The sequence below is a fragment of the Camarhynchus parvulus genome, chromosome 3 (genome assembly GCF_901933205.1).
Source record: "Camarhynchus parvulus chromosome 3, STF_HiC, whole genome shotgun sequence".
Classification (NCBI taxonomy): domain Eukaryota; kingdom Metazoa; phylum Chordata; class Aves; order Passeriformes; family Thraupidae; genus Camarhynchus; species Camarhynchus parvulus.
In genome coordinates this window covers 87,609,996-87,637,077 of record NC_044573.1, presented here as the reverse complement: position 1 = coordinate 87,637,077, position 27,082 = coordinate 87,609,996, and the positions used below count along the sequence as shown (strand labels likewise).

Below are 27,082 nucleotides of genomic sequence, written 5' to 3'. Positions count from 1 at the left end.
CAACATTTACAATTTATGCTGCAAATAGTATGTCAAAAACTAATTAACTGTGGCCTGTAAGCAATTAATGATATATGGATATTTTCTTTTTTCCCATATATATAGGAATTCCAGAAATCTCTTGGTGCCAAACATTCTGTGTATGATACCACGAATAGGACTGGACGTTCCTTGAAAGAGAAAACCACCTTGGCTGATGACAATTTGAAACTTGATGACATGCTGAGCGAACTAAGAGATAAATGGGATACAATTTGTGGAAAGTCAGTGGAAAGGTAAATGAAACTCAACTAATTATTCATCAAATAAGAAAAAGGCTTCTATTTTTGGAATTTGTTGTGTAAAAGTAGAACCAGAGTGGCTAGCTTGTTTGATAATTAAAAATGCCAAAGCGGTAAAATACTGCAAATGCATACTTTGCTCATGGTATTGTAGAAGAGCAGGGGAGGAAGTGGAAGGAAGAACCCTTTAAAAGGGGAAACTTGATTTTCTCTGGAGGTACTGGTCAACACCAGCTGATCATGAGTCAGTGTGTGCCCAGGTGGCCAGGAAGGCTCATACATCCTGGCCTGTATCAGCAATAGTGTGACCCGCAGGAGCAGGGCAGGGATTGTCCCCCTGTACTCAGCACTGCTGGGGCCACACCTCCAGTGCTGGGTCCAGTTCTGAGCCCCTCACTGTGAGAAAGACATTGAGGGGCTGGAGTGAGTCCAGGGAAGGGCAGTGGAGCTGGTGAAGGGTCTGGAGCACAAGTCTGATGAGGAGTGGCTTAGGGAGCTGGGGGTGTTTAGCCTGGAAAAAAGGAGGCTCAGGGGATCCTTTATTGCTCTCTAGAAGTGCCTGAAAGGAGGCTGTAGCCAAGTGAGATTGGTCTCTTCTCCCAGGCAACAAATGACAGCATGAGAGGAAACTGCCTCAGATTGCACCAATAGACGTTTAGGTTGGATTTTAGGAAAAATTTCTTCTCTGAAAGCGTTGTTGAGCATTGAAACAGAATGCCCAAGGAAGTAGTTGAGTCACCATCCCTGGAAGTGTTCAAAAGGCACATGGATATAGCACTTGGGGACATGATGTAGTGGTGCTGGGATGGTGGTTGGACTCAGTGATCTTACCAGTCTTTTCCAACCCTAACACTTCCATGATTCTATTATTTTATGCTGAAAATATTTTCCTGAAGTGTGTAAATGATTATTTTACCTGTGTGTGATTGTTTGGCTTTTTTTCCCCTCTCAGACAAAATAAACTGGAGGAAGCCCTGCTATTTTCAGGACAGTTTACTGATGCTCTGCAAGCTCTCATTGACTGGTTATATAAAATTGAACCTCAACTAGCAGAAGACCAACCAGTACATGGAGACATCGATTTAGTAATGAACTTGATTGACAATCATAAGGTAGTTCCAAAAATACTTTTTTTTAATTACTGGACTGCTCATAAGTAGCATTTTAATAATATCTTTATCTTTCACTATTATTTAATTTTTAGAAATATGAAATACTTTTGTAACACAAATGTAGTCAAATAGAAAATGTTATAAAACATGAAAGAGGACAACTCTTAGTGACTCATTAATACCAGTTAGCACTAAGATATTCTATTTTATTGTGCTACCCCGTGTATTTATTAATATCATGTCATAAATCACAAATATGTATTTGCAAATGTATGTCATGGGGCAAGAGATGGCAAAAATTATTTTACTGGAAAACTCTGGGGCAGACAACTCTTTTTTAGTCCATCTGCTAACTAAATGTCCCGTGCACTTATCATGACTACAGCAGCCTTTCAGACCTGTGAGGCTGCTGTATATTTATTGAGGAAAGTAATTGCAGTGCTAAAGTTATGCACAGATTTCAACTAGACCATGGCCCAGGGAGCCTGTGTTGGAAACCTGCAGTATTATGTTACTGAAGTGGTTTTGGATGTGGGAACAAGTAGGAGATATTGGACTCTGCCTCTGAATCCCAGTTTTGCAGTTCAGTATGTCAGAAGAAATGGCTGCTGAAGTTACTTGTGTTGAAAAGGTGACACATAGGCAGAGCCCTGCAGCCTGGGAAGATTAGGAGGTGAAGGTCTCTCTGTTCCTCCACCTGTGACTTTCAGTATCTCATCCCCACTGAGGAGGAGATTTTGGGCCTCAAAAAAAAAGGAAAAAAGTGTTTGGAAACATTGTCTGTAAAATTAGCCTGCACAACGTTGTCTGTAAAAATTAGCCTGCACAGTGCTTCAGTTGCTTCTGGAATCCCTCTGTCCATCACAAATAGGTTGCAGTCAGTGGCACGGCACACTGTAATTATCTTGTTTTAAGAGCTTCTTTTAAGTAACTGGAGCTTGTTCAATTTACTGCTGTAGTGAACATACTCCCACACAAATATATGAATAAGCAGCAAGATCCACAACCTTAGTTAGACCCCCAGGTGGGGATTTATTTCTGTTTGGACGATTTTAAACCCTCTCCTTGATTGTTAGCTTTTTATCTGATCTTTTCCTGCCACAGCAATCTTATGTGTTAATCCGTGTCAGATCAATTTCTTTGATAAAGAATAGAAAGCCAGCAGTGGTAAGGAGACTAGATTTCCCATGCATTGCACCAGAATGGATTCTTGGGATCTGCCTGACATTTTCCTACTATATTCCACTTTTATTATGTTAGAAGAGAGTGTTAATATCTTCCTACAGAATCTAATAAATAGAACTTAGGTGTTTTGCATCACTTAAACAGAGTTACTTTTGACAAAAATAAATCTGTATTTTCATTTCTTTTCATAACCAGTAGTTTTTTCTTGTTTTTACATAAGTATTCTTAATGAGCTGAACATTTCAAATATATTTGATGGTGTCTAGGTTTTCCAGAAAGAGCTGGGAAAAAGAACAAGCAGTGTCCAGGCTCTGAAGCGCTCTGCAAGGGAGCTGATAGAAGGCAGTCGTGATGACTCTTCCTGGGTCAAAGTGCAAATGCAGGAGCTGAGCACTCGCTGGGAGACAGTTTGTGCCCTCTCAGTATCCAAGCAGACACGACTGGAACAGGCCCTTCGGCAGGTAGAGGAATAATAATGTTGCTACACGTACTGTATGAGAAGGAGTGAAAAATACCTTGCAGTTTAGTTGCCAAAAATTTAATTTCATTTTCACTTGATGTCATTCCCTCTAATTTCATTTGAAAATACTTATTTACGTGCTAATGCATTGCTTATCTTGTTTATCCTTTTACCACAGCACATAAATAGTGCCTCTTAGCATTTATTATTCCTGTTATTATTAGTCTCTGCCACAAATGCAAAACAAATGTTTGGAAGACCTTACCATCTAAGGAAATCACTGAAGTTACAGTCAAATATGAAGGCTGATAAGGAACTATGCCCCATTCACAAGAAGCAGGAGGTTGCAATCATATATATGCTTTTTGTGCCTTATTGGAAAGAAGTAGATTTGTGTATTGAAAAATTCTTTACATTGGCACAATTAAAATGCACAGTGAGATACTTCAGAAAAAAAAAAGAGTTGTGCTGAGTACAGTCATGACCTAGAACAGTCTATGTATATCAGCATTATCTGGTAGCAAAACCAAAAAATAGGTGTATCTGTAGTGTTTCCAAACCTGAGATAACATGGATTTTCAGCTCTCTGAAGATACACTAGCTTGGATTGATGCTAGAATGGGGCTCCTGCAGTAGCAATGTATCCTTATGTACAATATTCCGGCTCTGCTTTGCTCAGCAGACACAATCCTGAACTTACCTCAAGCACTAATTGTGTCTGAATATGGCTGTACCCAAAGGTGAATCTTTCTTGTTTTCTCTAGACACAAGAGTCACTCTCCAACAGGCTGTCAATTCATTTTGCTTTACTGGTGCTTTAGGCTGTGCAGAAAATAGTTCTCCTCTCTCCAGCTGGTCTCTGAAAGCACCTCCTGTGTAATTTGTCAGTGTAAAGAATGTCATGACATTCTCAACTGAGCTGCAAATACAATATAAATCAGATGGCTAAAAGCATGAACAGGCTTTTAGGCTTCCTATAATTTTTTGGGAAGCATGAGCTGTTTTTGCAGCTATGAAAATGTAGTGCTGTATATTATTGACTTTTTAATGGAAAGATAATGTGCCGGTACTGCTGGATGATTAATGATTGCAAATGTGGGCTCAATCTCTCTGTGTAAGCTGCAGCGTGTCTGTCAGGTCATCTCATGAGTGACCATGACTTCTTGTATCTTAACAGGCAGAAGAATTCCACTCAGTTGTGCATGTCCTTTTGGAGTGGCTGGCAGAGGCAGAGCAGGCTCTTCGTTTCCACGGCATCCTCCCCGATGATGAAGAGGCCTTGCGAACACTGATAGAGCAGCACAGGGTGAGCACGAACACGCAGAGGATCCTCTTCATTCTAATGGCTCTCATAGGTGGTAAAATAAAGTCTGTCCCAGATCTATCCGGCATCCAGTGTTGGAGCAATTCTTTCTGTTGAGAAGCTAGAAATTTAATGTAGTTAGGAGTTGGATGTCCAGACTGGTGTTGGGCTGTTGTTTGAGTCGTCTTGATTTATTAAAAAAAAAAAAAGGGGGCCTTTAGGAAGTTGCTATAAAGATTTAGAGACAGATGCAAGCCCCTCTGTGGAGCATACCATGCCTGTAATTGCCACACGGACTGCTACAGTAGCAAAAGTGTATCTGTCTCCTTAGCACCATCGACCTAAATAGACTTTTCTTGCAAGGTCATTTGTAAATGTCAGCAGAATTATGTTATCATCCATGAACTTCTTGTCATGGTGAAACAGTGTGCTGCCATACTTCATATGCATTGGCCGCTGTAATACTGCAGTGGCATAAGTACTGCAGGTAGTGAATTATAGGCCATCAAACTAACTTTGCAGTAATGAAATGGGAAATTGGCTAAGTAAGTAGCGTAGAGGTCAAATTTTCACTCTCCAAACAGGAGACTACAAACATGCTCAGGGCAGCCTACTCAAAATAGTACCAAGGCTGTAGTGCCCACAGCATTATAGAACAAGTTATAAGTCCTGGATATGTTCATCATTGCTCTGAAGAAAGTTAAAGCAAAATTTATGAAATGGAGGTTGGAAAAGCATTCTGTTTAAATTGAGTTTGCCAATATTATTATGAGGACTACATGCAAGATAGGACTATTATATGGTTCTTAACTGAGGGATTTCCAATGTACTTAAAATTCAATGTTTTGAAAAAGTTTTCAGTTTTAGTTTAGGGCCCTGGAAACTGAGTGCCAGTCATAAACTGGCAATTATATGTATACATCAAATGTGTGTATACATCAATGTGTGCTGATGTAGCAACCTCACGGTGTGTTGACTAATGTTGGCAGCAGCAACTTAATGTCTCTGTTCAATGAAATGTCTTTTAGCTGCTTTTCCTCCACATGTGCTTCACCAGTTCCCTTTTATTTGATTTTTTAATCTTCTGACCACAGAGAAGAGAACTGAGTGAAATCTTAGGTCCACTGAAGTAATTAGAAAATAGAATTTTAATTGTCTTCCTTCACACTGTAGATGGATTAGCAAAATATTTCTGCACTAATTTTAAAATTTGTGCTGCCAAAGCTGAAGCATAACTTGGAACCTCCAGGCAAAGTTTGTCTCTGAGAAACCCTTCCCAGCTGGGAAGGATGACAGCTAGCACAACACAACCAATCTTGGTGTTACATGTGACCATACTATATTTAAAGTTTTTTAGTAGGCTTTAGAAGGTATTTTCCCAACAATTTTCCTCTTAAAGGGCAAACAATAGAAAGAGAAATTTCCAAGCTAAGAAAGATTATGGTACTACAGTTTTGCCCCTCACACAATCTTTCTCAATAGGTCATCTCTCCTTTTAAGTTTATAGCATTAGCTTTCAAGAAAACAAAAAGAAAATAAGGGAAGAAAACATATTATTTCAAATACCACGTATGCATTATAATGCTGCATACTGTAACAAAAATGTATGACTGAAATTATTACATAAGTATGAAATGTATCATCCTTTTTTCACTGTGATTTTTGTAAAATAGTTTTATTGCATTTTTATTGAACTACATGTAGAAATGTTTTCTTCAGGACAGTATTTTATCCAAATGGTACTGAGAGCTGTAGTGGGTTAATGCACTGCATTGCTCAATGAAAAGCCTCCCATTTCCTCTTTTGTAAATGTGTGTGTCACTGGTTTGCCACAGAGTTCAATAAAATTGGGGAGAGTTTAATACACTGTGACTTGTGTGTCATAGATTTAGTTCTTGAAATACTCTAGTACAGCTGAGCAGGGGAACACAATGGGGTTTTTTGCCCATTTTCCACCTGCCTCTGGCTTGTTTTGGTAATCTCTCATTATAATCCAATTCAACTTTTCCAAAAGCAGGTTGAACTGAAATATTGTAAGGATGCATGTGTTTTTGTGAGAGGAGGTTTGCTATTATGATTTGGGTCTTAAACTCTGGCAATAATTAAAGCTTAAATCAAAATCAGTTAGCAACAAATATATTTAAATATCGAGCCTACATATTCCAAGCTTCTAGAACAAGGTAGAAGAGATTATATTTTACATTTTATTTCATAATAACTTCATACTTACTTTGTAAAGGCACAGGATAATGTCATTATGAGTTGTTGAAGAACCTATTTGTACAATGTTTTGGTGATTTTGAATTGTCTAGGACCTGACTTGGCTCATCTTTAACTTCATCATTAATCCAAAATAAATGGTGTTATGGCTGGAGAGAGGAAGAGTTAAGCTTTCAGAGACGTGTTTCCATTTGTAGCCTAATTAAAAATGTTAAAGTAAAAAAAAATTCCACTAGGCACTAAGAGATAATAGCAGTTCTAGTTAAGGATACTCATAAAGACAAACAGACTTGCATAACATTTAGGCAAAAAGTAAAACAACATTGTAGTAGCAATGTTAAACAAAAATAAAAGCGAAAGAGGAAAAGAAAAAAAAAAAGAAAGAAATGCAAGCTCTAGAAAGGAGCCTCCTTTCAGTTGCTTTTTCTTATTGTTGTTTCTCCCCCACCACATCCATTTCTGGTCCTGCTATCATTGGAATACCAATAACTATGATCTTGGATGCCTAAGGCTGTAAACATCCTTCTGCTTTTACGAGATTTTTTCCACATGCTGTGTCTCTCCCCCTCAGCTGCTGAGTTGTCACATTTGTCTTTAGTAGAGCTGCTCCTGAACTCTTGTCATCTTGTCTGAACATGCAATTGCTGGACATTTCCAGCCTGTGGAAGGAGCTTGATAGTTATTATGAAGAATTATTGTGACTGACAAACCAAGTCATTGAAATGTTGCCAGTAGTGATTCTAACCATCATATAGCTGGTTTACAGCACTTCTAAATGCTGTGATTTTCCTTTGTTTTTTTATTAAGGGCATGCATCTTCCAAGGATTTAGATTGTGGTGGGCTTTTAAGGAACAGCAAGCTGGGATAAGGTTTTAGAGCTTTGTTTAGTACTTTATGTGGAATAAGCTTTTTCAACAGTTTAAGCTTTTCTCATACAAGTGAAACTTTCCTCTTGCAATTTCAATCTGCTTGAGCAGTCAAGAGACTCATGACCTTCCAGATTATGCACTCAGATTTCTCTTGCAAATTTTGTCAGCATCTAATTAAAATTATTACCTCTGTTTTAGGAATTTATGAAGAAACTGGAAGAGAAAAAGGCAGAACTGAATAAAGCAACAGGTATGGGAGAAGCTATTCTGGCTATCTGCCACCCAGACTCCATCACCACCATTAAGCACTGGATAACAATCATCAGAGCCAGGTTTGAAGAGGTCAGTATATGTTGAACCATCTTCGTTGCAGCAGTCCATCTTTGATTAGAACACAGCTGACAACTAACATGGTAGTTACACTGTGAGGAAATGATCCAGCTGTTGAGAACTAAACATTTAAAATACCCATGGTGATGGATGTGAATACTGTGCTTCCCTAGGCTTTCTTTCAAAACTTACAGGGCTTTAAGAGCTAAAGCAGATGGTCAAGCTCCTTTGTTTGTATGTATTAAAGGAAATACTGTCTGACACTTCCCAAGTGAGGAAAACCAATAGTTTCTAGGAGGAAATTGAAAAGTTACAAAGGAAAGAAAATACAAGGGCAAATGTTAAGGATTTTCTGATTATATTAGAAAAGATTTCAGTCCAAAATATTCTTAATCTAGAAGATATCTAAATGATTTAAGTGGCTACAGGTAGATTGTACCCTTAGCTGTTAAGATAATATTTTCTGGTTTATATTAAGCTTAAAGAAAAACAAAATACTGGTGATAGCAAAGTGTGGCTTCAGGAGTGCCCAGCAGGAAAACTGACACCAAATCATGTGTGGTTCATTAACTCACACATATAGTTAAAGTTCTTAATATGTTGCCTGAATGTGCTAGTTACTGTGTTTAGCAGCACCTAATCCTGAATATCTGTGGAAGAAATGTGTTGGACTAGGAATTCTAGTTACCTAGCTACTGTTAGTGATCAGCCACTACATTTAACACCTTTGATATGCAAACATCAGTAGGCCTAAGAAGTAGCTCTGGGTTCACAGTTAGCAGAGCAATTTTAAAAACATAATGAAGAGTTTCAGATGTGCACATACTCATGTGTTGGGTTCCTTTGTCAAGGTCTTAGCATGGGCTAAACAACATCAACAGAGACTGGCAGGAGCTCTGGCTGGACTCATTGCTAACCAGGAGCTGCTGGAAGCCTTGCTGTCCTGGTTGCAGTGGGCAGAGACTACACTGACTGAAAAAGACAAAGAGGTCATCCCCCAGGAGATTGAGGAGGTTAAAGCACTTATAGCTGAACATCAGGTAAGGATCAGTGAGTGACATGTGTCACTCACACGGAGTTCATATCTCAGCTACACTGTGTGATCAAGTGCCAATCTCCTTTGCTTTTGTTTCTTATAATAACTGAATACAAGCAAGGATAATATTAGGAATAAATGAAAACCCACATGAAATGTATGATAGTGCTGCCACCTTAGATCCAGTGCTGCAGTGTGGCTTTACTGATTTTACTGATTAAATATCAAAAACAGGTTTATGAAGTGCCAGAGGGAGCTGCTGGTGTAGTGAATGCTCATAGATTTACCTCAGCTTAAACACCAGAGCTGTCTCCCTTCTGTGAACTGCAGTCTGAACAGCAGGATCTTGGAGGCAAGATTCTGTTCTGGATCACCTCACCACATACAGTTAATAAAGAAGTTTGATAGATTGGTTTTTAGATTTAGCCTTCTTTTAACAGCCAGGCCATAGTGATCCTAAAAGCTTATACGGCTGATTTTTATTATCTACAAAACATTTATCTGTGTCTATATTGTGAGGCTGGCATTAGAAGTGTCTTTCTGTGGGTTTCTTTTTAACTTTGGTGTTTTGCTGTTGTGTATGTTTTTCATTCCTCTGGTTACTTTTGTGTATTGTTAATTAAGATCCCCTCTATCTGATTGCAGACATTCATGGAAGAAATGACCAGAAAGCAGCCTGATGTGGATAAAGTTACAAAGACCTATAAAAGGAAAGCGCTTGAACCCTCTCCAGTACAATCTCATATTCCTGTCCTTGATAAGGGGAGAGCAGGAAGTAAGTAACAGTGTATTTTGGGGTGTGTCGCACGTACCATTGCTCTATCTGTAAAGTTTACAGATTGCTAATAATCCAATAGGTTTGATTAACTTCTGGTGAAAGGGGGTAAAGTTCTCTTGGCTGACTTTTCTATTTATCTCTCATTTTTATAAAATGTGAGGAAATTTCTCAGACCAGACACGTATTTTTACATTTTGTCCTAATCTTTATGAATATTTTTAAAGTGTGCAGTCTTTCCTGTGCCTTTAAACTTCCAACAGCAAGTACATGCTGAGTCTTTGCAAATCTTCCATTATCTGAAAGTGCAGACAACTTCACAGAGAGATATAGAGACAAAATTGTGCTCTTACTGTCTATAAAATTATATTAATCCAGTTAGAAGTGTATTCAGTGATGTTGAATGGAAAGTGAATCATCAAGTGAGGAAATTACTTTTTGTATTTTTAGATATATTTACCCATTGTATTTTATACTTGCCCATACATGGAACCTGCTTCTAAAATGAGGTTGTTTACTTTGCAACTCTGAGAGATTTATGAAGATTTAATTTAAATAGTGCAGCTTGACTAGTGGAGCCCTCACTAGCTGCTTCTGGCTAGATAAAAGAGGCTGTAAACACCACTGGGTTGTTCCCCAGCAATGGTAAAAAAAGGAAGAAAAATCCCACTTTATGGAATCAACTTGGGGTATGCCCTCCTTATTTGGGACAGGAAGGAATAATTTTAGGAAGATCAAGTGCATTTCATGTTAACATTTGTTTTGTTTGAACTGGGTGAGCCCTATGTCTTTTGTCGTGTTTTAACAGGAAAGCGTTCCCCAACACCAGGCATTTATCCCTCAGCAGCCCAGGCACAAATTGAAACCAAGAATCCACGGGTAAACCTTTTAGTCAGCAAATGGCAACAAGTTTGGCTTCTGGCATTGGAAAGAAGGAGAAAACTTAACGATGCTTTGGACAGACTTGAAGAGGTCAGAAAAGCACTGTACAGACCATACATACTTTTCGCATAATTTTCTTTACCTGGGATTAAATTCCAATATTGAGAATAACTCCCATATTTGCTGTATTATATTGTATGACAAAGCTAACTGAAAACACTTTGGTACAGGTGCTTTAATGTGCTTTAAAAGCTGTCATCATCATTTTAAGCGAGGAGAGCTGAGATATTTAAAATGCTTGCGTAGGTCCTCAAAAAATCAATTATTCAACAAAACACAGATGGTATCTATCTCATTGATGTTCTAGATTGATGGATTTCAGCTGAATAAAGTTTTTTCTGTTTTTTATTAAGCTGAGAGAATTTGCCAACTTTGATTTTGATATTTGGAGGAAAAAATACATGCGGTGGATGAACCATAAGAAGTCTCGAGTGATGGACTTCTTTAGGAGGATTGATAAAGATCAGGATGGAAAGATTACAAGACAGGAATTCATTGATGGAATTCTTTCTTCAAGTAAGTTTTAAAATTAATGTGATGTTGAACTTGGAACAAGCATCTAATGAAATCTTATTGTCTAGATAGTGTGACCTATGCATTTTATTGTGTTAGAAGGCCACAGATTTCCTTTTGAATTTATTAATTATTATTACTTTGTAATTATTTTACTTGAAAATATTTCTAGATTCTGGAAACTCTTTCTAGTTTTTTGCATTGTGAATCAGGTTACAAATATAATTTATATTATTGTCTAATGAGTAGTTTGCTGGTTTATTGAACTCAGATTGTCATTCCTATAGTACACTAGCTACTTCAACAATTACTTCTTGATTGATTACTCATAATAGTAAAAAGTACCTTATGTAACTTATAGATGATTTTCAAAATCAGTTCATAGGATCATATGATTTTTATTAAAGAACTTACATAGAATAGTTTCAATTATAGAAGGAAACTGTGTAATTTTTGAAACTAGTGTTTCCATGAGCCATGACAATATTAATATACCTATACAGTAAGGCTTAAAATGCCAAGCAATCCAACTAGAAAGGAATTTTCCTAGCTTTCCTGGTGGGTTGGTATTCCTTAGTTATGGTGGTAATGTAAGTCTTCCACATTGTATATGTGATGATATTTCCTTCTAGGAACTGACTCATAACAGATAAGGACCTAATACTTAAAATAATCCTCAGATTAAAATAATCTTCAGATCATGGACCCTTTTGCTTTGAACAGTAATTATTCAGAATTGGGCCACTTCTAGCATTTCATTTTAGTGTTACTCAGTAGGAAAATATTGTACTCTGTATATTTTCCCCCTGCTTTAGGAAATGCAGTAAAGGATCACTATATGTGAATTTTGCTGTTTTGCTTGAATTAATAAAAATTGATGAAAAAAACCTAATACCACCAAGAGGTTAAATAGCTTACTCTTTTAACTCAGTTGGTATCAATTTATTATGGCCACTAAACACTCCTGATATAACCTGGTTCATCACCTTGAAATTTTCTTTGACCATTTCATTGAGAATCTCTGCTGTGAACTTCATCTAAAGAAGGACTTCATGAAACACCATGCATGGATCTGCACTGAGAAGGCTTCACATTCCAGATTTAATCAGCACTGAAATGCTTGCTTGACCTTTCCTCACTAACTGTTTGTCTTGCTAATTTCTGGTATTTTATGCACTTCAGAGGTCAAAATGTTAACACCCCCCCACCCCCCATATATTTTACAGTTTAATCTGTGCTCTTGCTTTTGTCTTTAAGCCACACTATGGTACTCATTTTTATCCAATATCTGGGTAACAGTGAAGATTCAGATTGAGTTTTTTTCAGAAATATTCCTTCACTTGTTTGAATGTCCTTATTTTTTTGATAAGCACTATTTGTCACCAAATGCCTAATCACCTTCTAATATTTGTGATAAAGCTTCTCATTGTAATGGGATTGAAAAGCAAAAAAATTTGTGTTGCTGTCTTTGTCCTGCAGAGTTCCCTACAAGCCGACTTGAAATGAGTGCTGTTGCAGACATTTTTGATAGAGATGGTGATGGATATATTGACTATTATGAATTTGTAGCAGCTCTTCATCCGAACAAGGATGCATACAAGCCTCTCACAGATGCTGACAAAATTGAAGATGAGGTACATTCTCTGCTTTCTTAGGTTGCATTCTCTTCTACTGGGATCGTATTCTATGATAATTCACTTTATTTTCACTCCTATTTAATTTGAAGCTTACTAGGTACACAAATCTTTGTAGTTGTGATATTTAAAGTAATGATCCTGTTGTGATTTTTTTGCAGGTTACAAGGCAGGTAGCAAAATGTAAATGTGCGAAACGGTTTCAAGTGGAACAGATTGGGGATAACAAGTACAGGGTAAGTCTTTTAAGGATCTCAGTTCTTTCAGCTTTCTTCATATGACATGGTTTACACAAGGAATTCGGCTATATGAATTCACAAGAATCTTGAATGACAATGACACATTTTCTTTGAGATTGTCTAAATGTTTTTTTCTTGTTAGAACATATAGATATGTTCTAAAAATATGGAAAACTGCTGATACTTGTATTTATTTTCACTCAAACTACTGAAGCTGTTTTCAGTCATAGGAATTTTTAAGAGCTAACAGGACACATCTGTACACATGCATACGCATGTGCACATGAATACATATGTACAATATATCCTCAAAAGCTGGTCTTTCTGCCTAGATACCTTAAGTGTTTAAACTGTAGCTGTTTTTCTATGAGTTCCATAAAAACAGTGACTGATATTTTCTTGTGGTATTGTGTTGTACTTCAAAAATCTTTTATCAAAGTGTATTCAACCATTTTTACACTCTTTTATCATTTTATTGGAACACGCATACTTCTGAATATAAGCAAAGTGTTAGATATCTGCAGAATTATTTTAGATCACAGAAAAATAAACATCACACAGTAGAGAAAGATCTGCTACCCTTGGATTCAATAACCAGAAAAATTTGAGGTAAAATATGCAATATTTGGCTAAGAGAGATTAATAAGTACTTGTAGATTCTAAAAGACCACAGAAACAGCAATGGGAAGGAACCGAAAGCCTTGAATATTTTCCAATATTCAGTCTCTGGATGGCTAGCTACCTGCTCATCTCTCAAGTAGATACTTTTTTTAGTATGTCTAATGTGTTAGTGTGCATGTGTTCTAGGTCATGTAGAGAATTTCCTGTAAACTAATCGTGTCTTTCTTCCATTTTTCATTTCTTATCAGTTCTTCCTGGGAAATCAGGTATAAACCAGTGGAATGTGTTATGAAGTTTTTTTGGGGGGTTTTTTGGTTTGTTTTTTTTTGTTATTCTCTCTCTCTCTCTTTTTTTTTTCCCTAACACATAGTGATTTAAGCTTGCAATGGTCAGCCTTCTTGCCATCCTTTAATTTTCAGCTAATTCATTGCTGGTCAGCTGTGGTATTTCTTTAAATGCTATGGAGCATTCCTTGTCTCAGGATCCCTCCTCTACAATCCCTCACCTGCTTTCTTTGTTCATTTTCCTCATTAAGGAGATTACTTTTAAAGGAACCAGATAATGGTCAGCAGCAATTCCCATAGCGAAAAATCGTGAGAATTTAAACTGCAATTGTACAGATCACAATTATCTAATCAGTTTTATACTCAAATTCTTCAAAATTCCGTAATGTTATTTTTAGGCTATTTGATTAAAGGCTAATCATGGCAAACAGATCCCAGTGTCTTATCACTTATTTATTGCAAATTGCACAAAAAATACTTTCATCTCTGCAAAAAAAAGGTACAGTCTCTAAGCAATCAAGCAGACTGATTAAGAACCTAGCTGATAGTTATTATTTTACTTCCCAACACAGTGAATCTTCAAATACATATTTTGGATATAGGCAAAATAAAGTTGCTGTTCCCCTGTAGACTAATCCCTCTCCCAAAGTGTTATCAAGGAGCTATGGCAAGTCTATAATGTGCTGGAGCTGTGTTTAAGAATACTTTGTGTCAGCTGGGTCACTGGTGAGTCTTCCCTCAGGAGGAGATGCTGCCCAGTGCTTACTCCTGTGCTGCACACTGATACACAGCTTCCTGTAGTGCTAAATCACACCTGCCCAGTAAGAATGGAAACATCCTATGCAAACCAGGTATCAGGTTAGTCTTATGCTTTTAAAAAGGCAATAATGGATGTAATCCATTCTGGACGCGCTAGCGTTAACAGCAATAGCAATTTTAAATCACAAGATATTGAAAACGTGGGTGCACTCTTGTTTACTAGCAGAGCCTGTTGAAGTATAGAAGAAAGCATAGAGCAGTGGATAACCTTGCCACATGCCTCAAGCAATATATCTAAGCAATAATTTAAAATATTTTCCATGTATAGAACAAGTTTCTTTTTGAAAGAACTGTTTGAAATTATGTTAATCCTTTTATCTATCATCTGTACTCTCAGATCTGGGGAACATAGAGCATTTCTTGAGAAACTCTTACTGCTGCAGAATGGCACCTACAGGCTATTGTCAAGAACAGGCCTTTTTGTATCTTAAACTCCTTTATGTTTTTACCTCTGGTTATTTGAAATAATGTTAAATACTGTTTAAAGAAAGCTGTACCAGGCTATTTTAGGAAGGAAATCAACCGAGTTACCATAAGAAGAAATGCATTGTAGTTACTATTGTATTACCATGTTACTTTCCAGCCCCACTTTCTGAATTAATTTCTAGCTGGGCAGTTTCCAAAGCACACTTGACCCTTGGTGTAGTTGCCTGATGGGGTCTAACTGACTAATTAGTCTGTGATGGGGGAAAAAATAAAGAAAATAAGAAAGATACTATCTTCAGAATCACTAGGAAAAAAATTTGGTAGGAACAAGCCAATGAAAATAAATAGCATTAATTTGGATGCCTTTTAAAAAAACCTGTGATCTACGTATATAAAATGGTTCTTTGTTTGGCACATATTGAATGCATTATTAAAAAACTCTCAGAAATAATGCTCATGTAAATGTTCTTACTTATAACAAATACAATTTATTATTGAATTAAGAAGCAAGCTTTGCTTTTGTTTGGTTCCTAAAAGTAATATTCCTTTAAACTTATTCTCTCTTCTTGGCTTGAATAGTACCAAACAACTAAAGTCATCTAACAAGTAGGGAGCACATTTTTTGTGTGGCTTGTTCAGTCCCCTCACTGGAGCAAGTAGGTACAGTTGAATTATGGCCAGCCTTCTCCAAGGGTCAGAGATTGTCCCAAAGAGGGGCATTCAACTCCCACTGGTTTTAGTGAGTGCTCTGCATGTTTGTGTGAGGGTGCACTGCACTTGGCCTGGTGATCTGGTATCAAAATATTTTAGTAGTGCTGGCTTAAAAGTACTGAATTCTTCTGGTTAGTTTTCTTGAGATTGTGAGGTCAGCATTTTGGTTATGCTTTCTTTGATCTGAATTTGAGTGAAGGTACTGCGTACAGGTTTTGTTACACAGGTTTCAAGAGCAAAATATGCATTAGGCCTGGCCCAAAGGACTCATACAAGAATTTATCTCTGAATTGTGAAGAACCTTGATGTGTAGTCAGAGGAATGACAAACATAAGTATAGTTATTAATCATTCATTGCTTCTTTAATGTTCCCTTCCTCACATGCACCTTGCTATAGGTAAGCAGTGTCAGCACTGTAGTGGTATACCTGAAAATATTCCCATAGATTAATCAATTGAGAGAACTGTGCAACACTCATAACACGTTGAATTTCCAGATTATATACTGCTTGTTTGAAGTGATGCTGCCTTCCTTTCAGCTGACAACATTAAAAATCAAGACTGTTGCAGAAGAGTGTTTGCTTAAGATTTTACCAGTGAAATAACGCAAATAGGTCTTCATTAATTTGCACAAAAGCAGACTGTAACCAATCAAACAATGTACTACTAATTTTGCTTCTTTTATGACCTCAGACATTTGAGAATCAAGCATAAAATTAAAGCTGAGTTTCTTCCTTACCATCCTGCCATCTTCTTTTGATTAATGCAGTGCCATCTGATTTGAAATCTTAACAGCTTTAATAATCTGCATAAATAAATTTATTTTTTTTTTAGCATTTACTAATTATTAAATATCAAAATAAACTTTTTAAAAGGTCTGATTTTTTAACCTATCAGTGTTGAACTGCATCTGAATGCCTGAGAAGCTCAGACTGTCGTTTGATTTTTATTGCAGTTTGGTGACTCTCAACAACTGCGCCTTGTTCGTATCCTAAGAAGTACGGTCATGGTCCGTGTTGGAGGTGGCTGGATGGCACTTGATGAGTTCTTAGTGAAAAATGATCCTTGCCGTGGTATGTAACAGAACTGTTAAAGACTTGCAGCTTATTATTTGGATGCAGTCACCATTCATTGTCTCAAGATGGAGATGGACTTGTATAAAATGCCAGTTGTTGTAAACATCATCTCACTAAATGTCACATTTTTGTGAACTTTAAATCACATGGTTGAGATCCTCTCAGTTGCACTGATGTATGTCTGGAAAAACTGTGGTGTCTTCTGCACAGTTCCTTCAGTGTTATAATGGTGTAAGTAAGAACTGAACTTAGCCCAAATAGACTTGATGGTATGTAAGTGGCTTGTATGACTTGGCAGAAGTAGCACACAGAAATGTCCAATAAAATCTTCTCAGCAGCACAATAAGTCAAAATAAGGCAATTGAATTGATGAGTAACACCACCACCACAAAAACCTCTGGCCAGTGACTCTTCCCAGTCTTTCTACCTTTGTAACCTTGTCTTTTCCTTGGCATCTTCCCTAGAAGCACTTTGTAGATCCCTGAGCCTTACACAAAGCAAGTGGAAAATGTTCTGGTCTGGAGGACATTGTGCTCCATGGGAGCAGGGAGTGCTCTATCACTGAGCCCTCCAGGGCGCATTGCATCAGATGAGCTGTTTTCTCAGGACGCAATACTGAGGACTGTAATAAGGAATTCCAATAAATTATTGGATATTTATTAAGTATTATATCTTTCAGTGTCAACCTAGGAATAAATTGTAACACTCTACCCGTCAATAGGCCGGAGAAAAATGTTTGAGGTACAACAGAATTAACCAAGTTAACCCTTCGAGGAAGCCAGATCTTCTGAGGCACATTTTATTTTCTACTACTCTTTTGAGGAATAGAAGTAGAAAGGAATAAAAGAAGGACCCTTTTTCTTGGGTATATTTGAGCAGATGTCAACACAGAGGCTCTAAAGAATACCTGTAAGAATACTCTGTAAAATCAGCATCACTGGATGTTGTGCATTGCTACCTAATCCTTGCCTGGTTGAAATCAGTGTTGCAGGTTCAAACTTTTCCTAAACCACTTCACCTAGCAAATTTGCATTTCCACCAAGTGCTCCTCGTGTATTCAGATGAATCATATTGCAAAGAACTGTTGTCATAAACAGTTTTAAAAGTACTGCACCCAGTCATATAAAATCTCTTTAGCTGGTATTACTTCTTTATGTCAGCAGATAAATACCGCTGCTACAAAGTACACTTGGGACCGTAGCCGAGTCTGCCCAAATGCCATTTCCTTTCTGCCTAGGGGACCTTTGAGAGCTCACCTCAGAACACTTAGGGACAGCTTTTGCTCAAGTCCTGTCTTTTGGCCTGGTGCTCCAAGTCTCTTGCATATGCAGCTGCTGTACTTGATTTCTTCTCCTGCTAACGATTTTCTTTTAATGTGACCCATGTCCTGTGTCATTTTTTCTAGTTCATCATCACGGGAGTAAAATGTTACGTTCGGAATCAAACTCTTCAATTACCACTCAGCCTACTATAGGTTGGCAAACCCCTCTCTTTGTCTCCTTCTCCTCTTCTTCTCTCTCTTAATTTCCTTCCCGCTTTTTTAATATATGTATACTTTTAGCTATATGCTTCACCCATCATATTTAGCTTAACATGTTCCTACATGGGCTGGTGCTTTGCAAGCTAATTTTTTTGACACGCTTGAAGAGTGTTTCAAAAACAATTGCCATTCACACTGACACAGTTAAATGCTAACATGTCTTGCATTTATTCATGCAGAACATTCTCTTGTATGTGTGTTTGTATGTGTGTGTATGAGTGCTTAGCCACCAATTACCTCATCATAGTTTGGGTTTTATGTTCATCATTGCATGTTGCCAAACTACATAACTTCATAGTTTTGAATAAATATATTTGCTGCTTTCCTGTAATTTCTTCTAGAACGTCCAAGCAAGTATTATTTATTATGAATAGCTGTAGAGTTAGCAAAACTGCCTATCAGGTTGTGTCTATGTATTAATAGTTGATTGATTAACAATGATTTAGCACGTTGAGCATTCCATTATCACGCTGACTTCCTTTGACAGTGGTTCATTCCTGCTGGCATAAAGTATTAGAATAAGTGAGTCCTGCACATAACTCTTCTGTGTCTAAAATAAATGCATTACACAGTAATGCATTTTATTTATTGTTAAAATGTGTTGGAGTTGGCATGGCAAAAATGGCAACAAACAGCCTTGTGACAGCTTTCATGTCTGAGTCAACGAACACCTCTCTTTGCAGCTAAAGGGAGGACAAACGTGGAGCTGCGTGAAAAATTCATTTTGGCAGATGGTGCCAGTCAGAGCATGGCAGCTTTCCGACCAAGGGGCCGTAGATCACGACCCTCTTCAAGAGGTGCTTCTCCCAACAGATCTACTTCTCTGTCAAGTCAAGCTGGCCAGGCAGCTGCCCCACAGGCTGTTGCTACAAGTACACCGAAGGTAAGGAGAAACCTACAAAACTGCAGTGGTTAACAAATGGGATATAGATTGAATTTTTGGGTTTTTCCTCGCTCCAGTAATATTGCTGCTTTCTCTAGCTGACGGAGAAAAACTGTCTCCATTTTATTTCATAGTCTGAGGTGGATATGAGAGTGTTTTCAATATGTTTTTTCTACTGTTTGTTTGCAACATGGCGGTAGAAGAATTTCTACATTTAAGGTGCCACATGAGCTAACCGGCAGTTTGGGAACTGCTCTGAAAGATCAACAAACCTCTCAATTTCACTTGTAAAATAAACTCTGTCATCTCTTCATTTTAGAACGTTTGTCATTAACTTTTTCTGCTTACATTTTATTTCTACTGAGATTTTGAAAGCCTGGGTATCCTCTGTGCCATAGTTTTCCTCTACTGTCCTTCACATTTTGATTTACCATTGTTTCACACAGACATCACATCATTTAACACGCAACTATGGTAAACCATGGTTGACAAACAGCAAAACATCAACTCCTTCTAAGCCACCAGAATCCTCAGACTATCAAGGGTCATCTGCAGAGGTACAGTAAGGACAGAAATTCTAGTCTAATGACTTCCTTCACTAAAACTGTCACTTTCACTAACAGTCACTAGAGTTTCAGTACGTCTAAGCTGCAACATCCTGTGTATATTAATGCACTGTCTTTGTCTTAGACCTTTGTCAAATTATTTCTTACTTTTGCCCCCTCCCCAAAGTTTGTTTTGTTTTTTTGGGTTTTTTTAATGTTCTGGTTTTCATGTTTTTTTTAATTTTTAGGAAAATACAGCCTCACTGAGCTAATGTTTAAATCTCAAATGCTTAATAAATCAGGAAAGTATGGAATGAAATAGTTGAGTAAATGTGGAAAAGTACTTTTTAAAAATAAAAATAAAACATTCAATATACTTTGCAGGTTTCTTTCCTAAAATTGTTTACTTTGAATTCATTAAGTACTACAATGTTTCTGAACTGCAGACACGAGATTAATAAATCATGATCTCTAATGCAAAGCCACTAAATAAAGAAATACCCAATCACAGTGCAGAAGATGGCAAAAAAGTCTGGCTGTGATACATAAATCTTTACAACAACTGAAAGTTTTGTTTAGGGGGCAGTGACCAATCATTGCTCTAATAGGATAGGTATTTGATGACTTAACAGGAAACTAGCATGGCTTACATGGAAATTGCTAGTATAGCAATTAGGATTATGCTGGCAATTAGGCTGTATGACCAAAATTTAAAGGGGCTTGAAGCCAAACAGTTTGCTTTAATGTCATTACAGTCAGTGAAAAGATTGCAGCTGGATCAGGCTGCACACTGATGTGTCATTTGTGGGAGTTACTCTTGCCCTGGGCTGGATGGAGGGCTTGGAGAGGAAAAGCTTGTGCTACCACCCCCTCTCTTGTATCTGCTTTTCACAAATCTGCACTTTGATGCCTATTGCTGTTCATGTGACACCTTCTGGTGTGAAGTTTCAGCATGGCTTTTCTCCAAGATGCACAACAAACTTCTTCCTCCCTCCTTCTGTGAGTGCTCTTGTGCACACTGCAGGTGTGTTTGTGGGTACAGCACTGCAAGCATATGGGGCTGTGGCTTAGACTGATTAACAGCACAGAGTTTAGTCAGTTGTCAGTTTCTAACATATTCCTGTATTTTCTTTCATCTCTTAGCTGGTAACTGCAGTGAAAGATTAATTGATGGTACATTAAAGGGTTTATAGACATGGAAAGGTGTTGTTTTCATTGAACTACAATGACAGGAAAGCAGCTGGCCTAATTTCATATGGGGGCACTGTGTTTCTTATCTACTCTTCCAACTGCCAGTAGTGTCAGTGAGTTTCTTTCATGTAAACCAGTGTGGTTTAAGATTATAAACAGAATGGTTAGGGTGGGGTAGGTTCAGTGGATTTCTAAGGCATTCTGCAGCATTTACTGCCCAAGAGAGCAGTTATTCATTTTATATAAACTGCATTTGGGCTTAGGGCAAAACTGAAGAACAGGCTAGTTTTATTTTCCACACTGGTGATTTTCTCCCAGTGCCTTGCCCAGAGTGCAGCAGCTTCAGTGGAGGTAAGTGTTCTCTTTGTCCTTACCCTCCCAAGCAGTGTCTGTATAGCAGAGGTTCCCAGGGTGGGGCTAGCTGTATGTCCAGCACTGTACTTGGCTGTAATGAGAGTTTAACATTGTGACCTGCCCTGTCAGAGCCAGCAGATAGCTCTGGAGCATCTCAGCCCTCTTTTGTTCAGAAGTGGTCTGAACTGGCAGCTGCCAGGCAAGCTCCTGCCAGGCCTCTGCTCTGTTCTTAGCTCAAGGCAGCTTCCAACACACTTCTCTGGATCTTGGTTTTCAGTACCTAATTCCATCTACAGTTGTTTGGGGATCAAAGGCACAGAATGCAGGATCCTGGGATCCAGGCCACTCCACAAACTGCATTCATCACTACACTGTTTTTTCTTATTTTTGAATATTTATGTAGTATTTTTATGTTACTAAATTACTGTGAATACTGTAGTTTTCCTCTTATTTACATACACCTCTTATTCAGTGAGTGATACTCATTTTGAGATCTGATGATTCAATTTTTGTGGCTGTGAAAGAAATTTTCTGATTTGGGGCAGATTGTAAATCAAGACTCATTTCAGAAACGAGAAAGCAGGCAGGGTAAGACTGAGTAGTAGAGACACTGTAAGATGATATATTGACAACTGGAACTTCTACAATTAGTCCTATGCCCTTTTTTCTGTTTCCTTTTGTTTTCGCTTGGGTTTTTTTTTCCTCCTAGCAGAAGGTTTCTGAAATTTGGTAGCCTTGTTTCAATTTTAAAAATATTTTCATCACATATAACTACAGCGAGAATGGTGGAAATTCATGTTATGCAGATATAAAATCTCAGTATGTACCATCAACTAATCTTACCTGCTTGACTAATTATAAAAAGGTAGCTTTTTTCTTTCTTCATATGTGTTTAAATATACACAAAGTTGCTAAAATGTTAAGCAGACTGTTAAAATGATTCTTTGGTTGTTGTTGTTTTACATTTGGACTACTTCAAATGCAAACTGCTAAAGGAACATTCTAAACTTCACATTATGAATAACACCCATAGTGGCTTAAACTAATATTTCAGATTCACAGTGAATGTTATGATGATCACATTCTATGTAGTTCCTAATACTAGTCCTTGTCTTCAGTTAAAAAAGCATTTTTTGTTGTGTTTTGGTTTGCATAGGGAACACCAATTCAAGGAAGTAAACTCAGACTGCCAGGGTATCTATCAGGGAAGGGTTTCCACTCAGGAGAAGACAGTGGCATCCTGTCAACAGCAGCTACCAGAGTCAGAGCTCAGTTTGCAGGTGAGTGTCTTGACTTCAGAGATTGATCTACCACTTGCTGTGTTTTCCACCTGAGCACTTAAGGTCACATTAGGGGTCAAGGGAGATGTCAAAAGAGTGGGAAGGAGTAAAAGTTGTACAGTATGCCCATTGCTGAGGGTGCACATCATCAGACCCTCCATTCACATGTTCAGCTCTGGATGTGTGAATTCATGCCTGCAATCTTCTTGAGAATGGTACCTTCAATGTATCTGCCCTAGGAACTAGGGAAGAAGCATTTACCCTTTAAAGGATCCAGTTCTTTACAGTATTCAAGTTGTTCTCAATTGTGATGGAGCAAAGGGGGATCACCTAATCATGACCTGTCCATTTCTTTTGGAAGAACTGCAGGGAGCAGCTGTAGATTGCCTCACACAGAGATTTTAAAAGCAGTATACAAAAATAGAAAGCAGTGAAGCTGTGCTTTGCAACACAGTGTTCTTCATACATACAGGGAACCAGATTTGTGAAGATTAAAAATACTTAATAAGTAATAGGAAAATTATGAAAAACCACAATAATTGTTTTCTGTTTAAGATTCCTTGTTGCGGTTTTTTCTTCACAGCACATTGTCTGGGCAGGCTTTTACTTAGCAGGCTTGCTGAGAGCCCATCTTCTCAGCCCTTTGTTGGGCAGCATGTCTACTTTGCCCTTGTTTACTTGCAGCTTTCATCTGTATGGATTTGAATTTATTTTTTTTTAAAGAGTGCTACACATTTAAATATTGGGATGTTCATATGCATCTCCAAGATGCCTATACTTAGAAATCATGAATGCGTGAAGAGACCAGATACTGGATTTTTTTTTCCCAATTAATAGCTGAGAAAATGGCAGGGGAAATACAGGCCCTGGCTGTTGAGTGAAGGTACAATGCATGTCTAGGAAGTCAATAAAAGCTGCCAGGATTATGCATTTTTGATAAGATAGGCTAGTGATGAATTAACTCTGTGTCAGCATTTGATCTTGCATTTCCTTTTCTTTAGTGTGAGACACAGCATCAGTTAGCTTGCCTGGCAGACGTCTAAAGTTTAGTTTGTGCCACAAGGAATTTTTGGGGGTGCCAAAGACCTAGGACAGACCTGCACAGGTCTTCCATCCTCACTTTTAAACCTGGTGGTTATCTTCTATTGTTTAGACACCAGAAGAACTCCAAGCAGACCTGGTAGCCGAGCAGGAAGCAAGGCTGGCAGCAGGTCGAGCAGCCGCCGCGGCAGTGACGCGTCTGACTTTGACATCTCAGAAATCCAGTCTGTGTGCTCAGATATGTCAGAGACTGTTCCTGCCACGAGCAGGCCAACACCCCGAGCAGGCTCTCGGCCAGGATCCGCCAAGCCTTCTAAAATTCCAACCCCCCAGAGAAGGCCACTAGCCAGCAAATCGGACAAGTCCTTGAAGAGATAATATGATTGGCTCCATAAAGGTCTTTTCCTTTTGCATTGAATATTTAAGTTCATAAGATGTAAAATATTATGTAGAAATTACTGTGAAATATTGCAAGAGGTGGATTTTTAATTCTGCAGATGGCCTTATTTGTGTATTTGTCTTCTTATTTTATGTGTATAATTTTTGTCAGATTTTTTCTTTGTTTTGCCATATCCTGTGAGAAGGGGAAGAGTTCTAATGTAAACTAACAGTTGTACACAGTAACATGTAGAAAGTACACTAAAAATAATTGCCGAATGTACAGTGCACTGAATGTACAGTAAGTCTCTGCAACCTCAATAAAAAAGGCCTATCACTATGTCATTAGTTAACAGTAAAGGATACCTCATGATTTTTCTTTAAAAAAGAAAAAGAGAATACTGAAAGCCAAAAGACACAATTACACATTTTGAGCTAACTAAACAAACACTAAACAATGTATGTCAAAAGTACTAAGGAATACAAACACACCTCCACAGTACCCTTATTTATACAGCATCTCTCAGAGAACTCACAGAGTTAATTAAGCACTTGCCAATAATATGATACTCCAATACCTTGCAGCATTTCTGTGCCATTGCTTTCAATGAGGCCAGACACATTCTGGATATCTGAACTATTATTCTGTAAGAATATCAATATAAAGTGCATTCATGTAAATGTGAGGTTTTCTTTTGCTTGAGTGGATGGTAGCACTGTATCATTGAACTCATTTTGTATCAAAGCAATTTTGCTTGCAGAAAGCTCAGAAATAAACATGTCCCTTAACTTTATTTCTATTGTATTTCTTATTTCACAGGAAGGTAATTTTCTGTGTTATGTTTTAGAGCATATGCCATTTCAGATGACCAATAATTACCATAGGAACACAGGCTTTAATGTTATTTCCCATTATCAGCTATCTGATTTAGGTTAGCTACTGTATTTGTTTAATAAAACACTAAATTGCACATATCAGAGCATATGAAATTATATGTAATTATTGTGTGTCGACAATTATTTTCTCCATATTAAACTGTCTTTTACATACCATATATAAAATGCATAGAGTAATTCACTTGCTCTGTTAGTCAGTGAAACATTCTAGCCATGCATGGATTCATAGAAAGGATAGCTAATAGCTCAGTTTCACTGGAAAAAAAGGTGCAGCTATGGGGGTGCTGTAGCATGGCTGGATAGATGCTGTGGTAAGTAATGACAGAATCTCTAGAACTTCCAAAAAATATCAGAAAGACTTGTGTGGGACTTGGTCAGATAAACAAAATAATACTCAAAAGATAATTGAATCAATCAAAATCCATTTGTATCAGGATTTCCTTCAACACAGAGTTGTACAAAGGTTTGTAGAAAGCCATGATTAACCAGTCCTACCTGGCCTGGGAATCAGCACATGTGTTTACTGATTACTGAAGCATCAGTCTCTGCTGCACTATTTTATCTTTCCATTTTTCACTTCTCCTGTTGCTGCTATTCATCCAGTGATTGCTTTCCTAGAACACTAAAATAGATCAGAATGACTTTGGTGCTTTTTGAAACCCCCAACACCCTTGAACAGTTTTCAATATTTGCAGATGATAGCTGAAATATCTACTTGTAAGCAGGAGAAAGGGAAAGGATAGAATTTGGGCACTTCCATGGATAATTTGACTGAGAGAGGTGGTGGTGCCCAGTGGAGTATTCTTGGTGCATTTTTTTAACCACAAGACTAATGTTCAAAGGATGTGGGGAGGACAAATCTAACTCCTTTGCAAGGGTACATACATAGATCAGTACTTTGTATCCCAAGAACAACCTACCTACACAGGAGGTAGTGTTGGCATCTACTTAAAGCACCTTTCATATTGCAGTCTTAGCTCAAATATCTTTTTAATGCTTCATTAATTATGCAACTTTATGGAATTTTTGTATGGCTACATTGTAATTTTATAGAAATATTAAAGGGGTGACCGGCCTCTGAGAAATCCAATGCCAGCTAACCCAAGGACAAAGTAGATTACTGTGACTTGCTAGTGATTGCAAAATGGGGGAGGATGGAAGCGGTAAAGTGGGAAAGTTCATTTATTGCCTGGAGAGAATCATCCAGTGTCAGAAACCAAATTAATGGTAAATTAAATAGGACTGGGGATTCAGTGAAAAAGCTTAAATCTGCCTCCAGATGTTATACCTTAATAAACTAAGATACTAAGAGACTTTTCAAAATTCTGTTGCCTGTGATACAAAGTTTATACTAACAAAAGCCTGAAAATAAATTATGGATGCTCTATACCTCTGTGACCCAAGGAGGAATCTGCAGCATTTCATGGAAAAGGCATATTGTGAACATATGGATAAGTGATAGGCATCTCAGTTTTAGTGAACTATTTTTGAAAAGAAATTAGTGGTATTCAATATCCATTTTTTCTGTAATTGAAAAGCATTTCTTCTTTGGTACCAGCATAAATGGGAGATGAAGTACATCCCCACCTCATTCAGTTGCATGAGAATTTAACCTCATCATTGGAGATGAGTTTTTTTCTCTTTTATTGCCTTCCTTTTAACAACAGCAGTTGGTCATAAATTCATCAGCCTGCTAGGTGACCATGAGTCAATTACAACTTAGTGTGGCCTAGACTCCTCTACCTGTTTATTCTGTGATTGTCCTGCATGGTGAAGGAGCTGAGGTGATGGGCTGGGAAGAAGGGCTGGATAGCCTATGGCTATGGGAACCATATTGTTAAGTGAATAATGTATATTTAGCACTTGGAAAAGCTGGCTCAGTTCTAGGCTTCTTTTTAATTTTCAGCTCTTTGCCTTTCTGTTCTGCTGCCTTCAAAATGGGAAAGTTTCCACAAATTTTCTGCAATCTGTAGATGAAATCTGTAGTGATCTAATGATACCTCCTGGTCTAGGAATCCTCAGCTTCAGTTAAGGTATATTGTGAGCTTCTTAAATGCTAATGCAATCAATGACAGTAATTCAGGCTTTGCCTCCAGCACATCTCTTTATAAAAGCATATGAATGAGTTTATCTTAAA

The 27,082-nt window shown here is 37.7% G+C and overlaps 1 protein-coding gene across 9 annotated transcripts in view; it reads left to right on the top strand.

The window, feature by feature from the left end:
• Positions 1–25,033, top strand: part of LOC115902774 (dystonin-like) — a 289,291-nt gene extending 264,258 nt beyond the window's left edge. For 4 of the 9 annotated variants that reach the window (XM_030946562.1, XM_030946563.1, XM_030946567.1 and 1 more), the window contains 17 exons: positions 106–275; positions 1,234–1,393; positions 2,845–3,039; positions 4,216–4,344; positions 7,630–7,773; positions 8,613–8,801; positions 9,443–9,572; positions 10,381–10,544; positions 10,868–11,030; positions 12,507–12,661; positions 12,823–12,897; positions 13,770–13,787; positions 16,716–16,833; positions 19,060–19,259; positions 19,706–19,816; positions 22,506–22,629; positions 23,783–24,048. In XM_030946562.1, coding sequence (XP_030802422.1) covers positions 106–275; positions 1,234–1,393; positions 2,845–3,039; positions 4,216–4,344; positions 7,630–7,773; positions 8,613–8,801; positions 9,443–9,572; positions 10,381–10,544; positions 10,868–11,030; positions 12,507–12,661; positions 12,823–12,897; positions 13,770–13,787; positions 16,716–16,833; positions 19,060–19,259; positions 19,706–19,816; positions 22,506–22,629; positions 23,783–24,048 — 2,511 coding nt within the window. Of the gene's footprint in view, positions 1–105; positions 276–1,233; positions 1,394–2,844; positions 3,040–4,215; positions 4,345–7,629; positions 7,774–8,612; positions 8,802–9,442; positions 9,573–10,380; positions 10,545–10,867; positions 11,031–12,506; positions 12,662–12,822; positions 12,898–13,769; positions 13,788–16,715; positions 16,834–18,241; positions 18,311–19,059; positions 19,260–19,705; positions 19,817–22,505; positions 22,630–23,782 lie in introns of all 9 variants that reach the window. The other 5 variants (XM_030946564.1, XM_030946559.1, XM_030946560.1 and 2 more) reach the window with 5 other exon arrangements.
• The last annotated feature ends 2,049 nt before the right edge of the window (positions 25,034–27,082 follow it).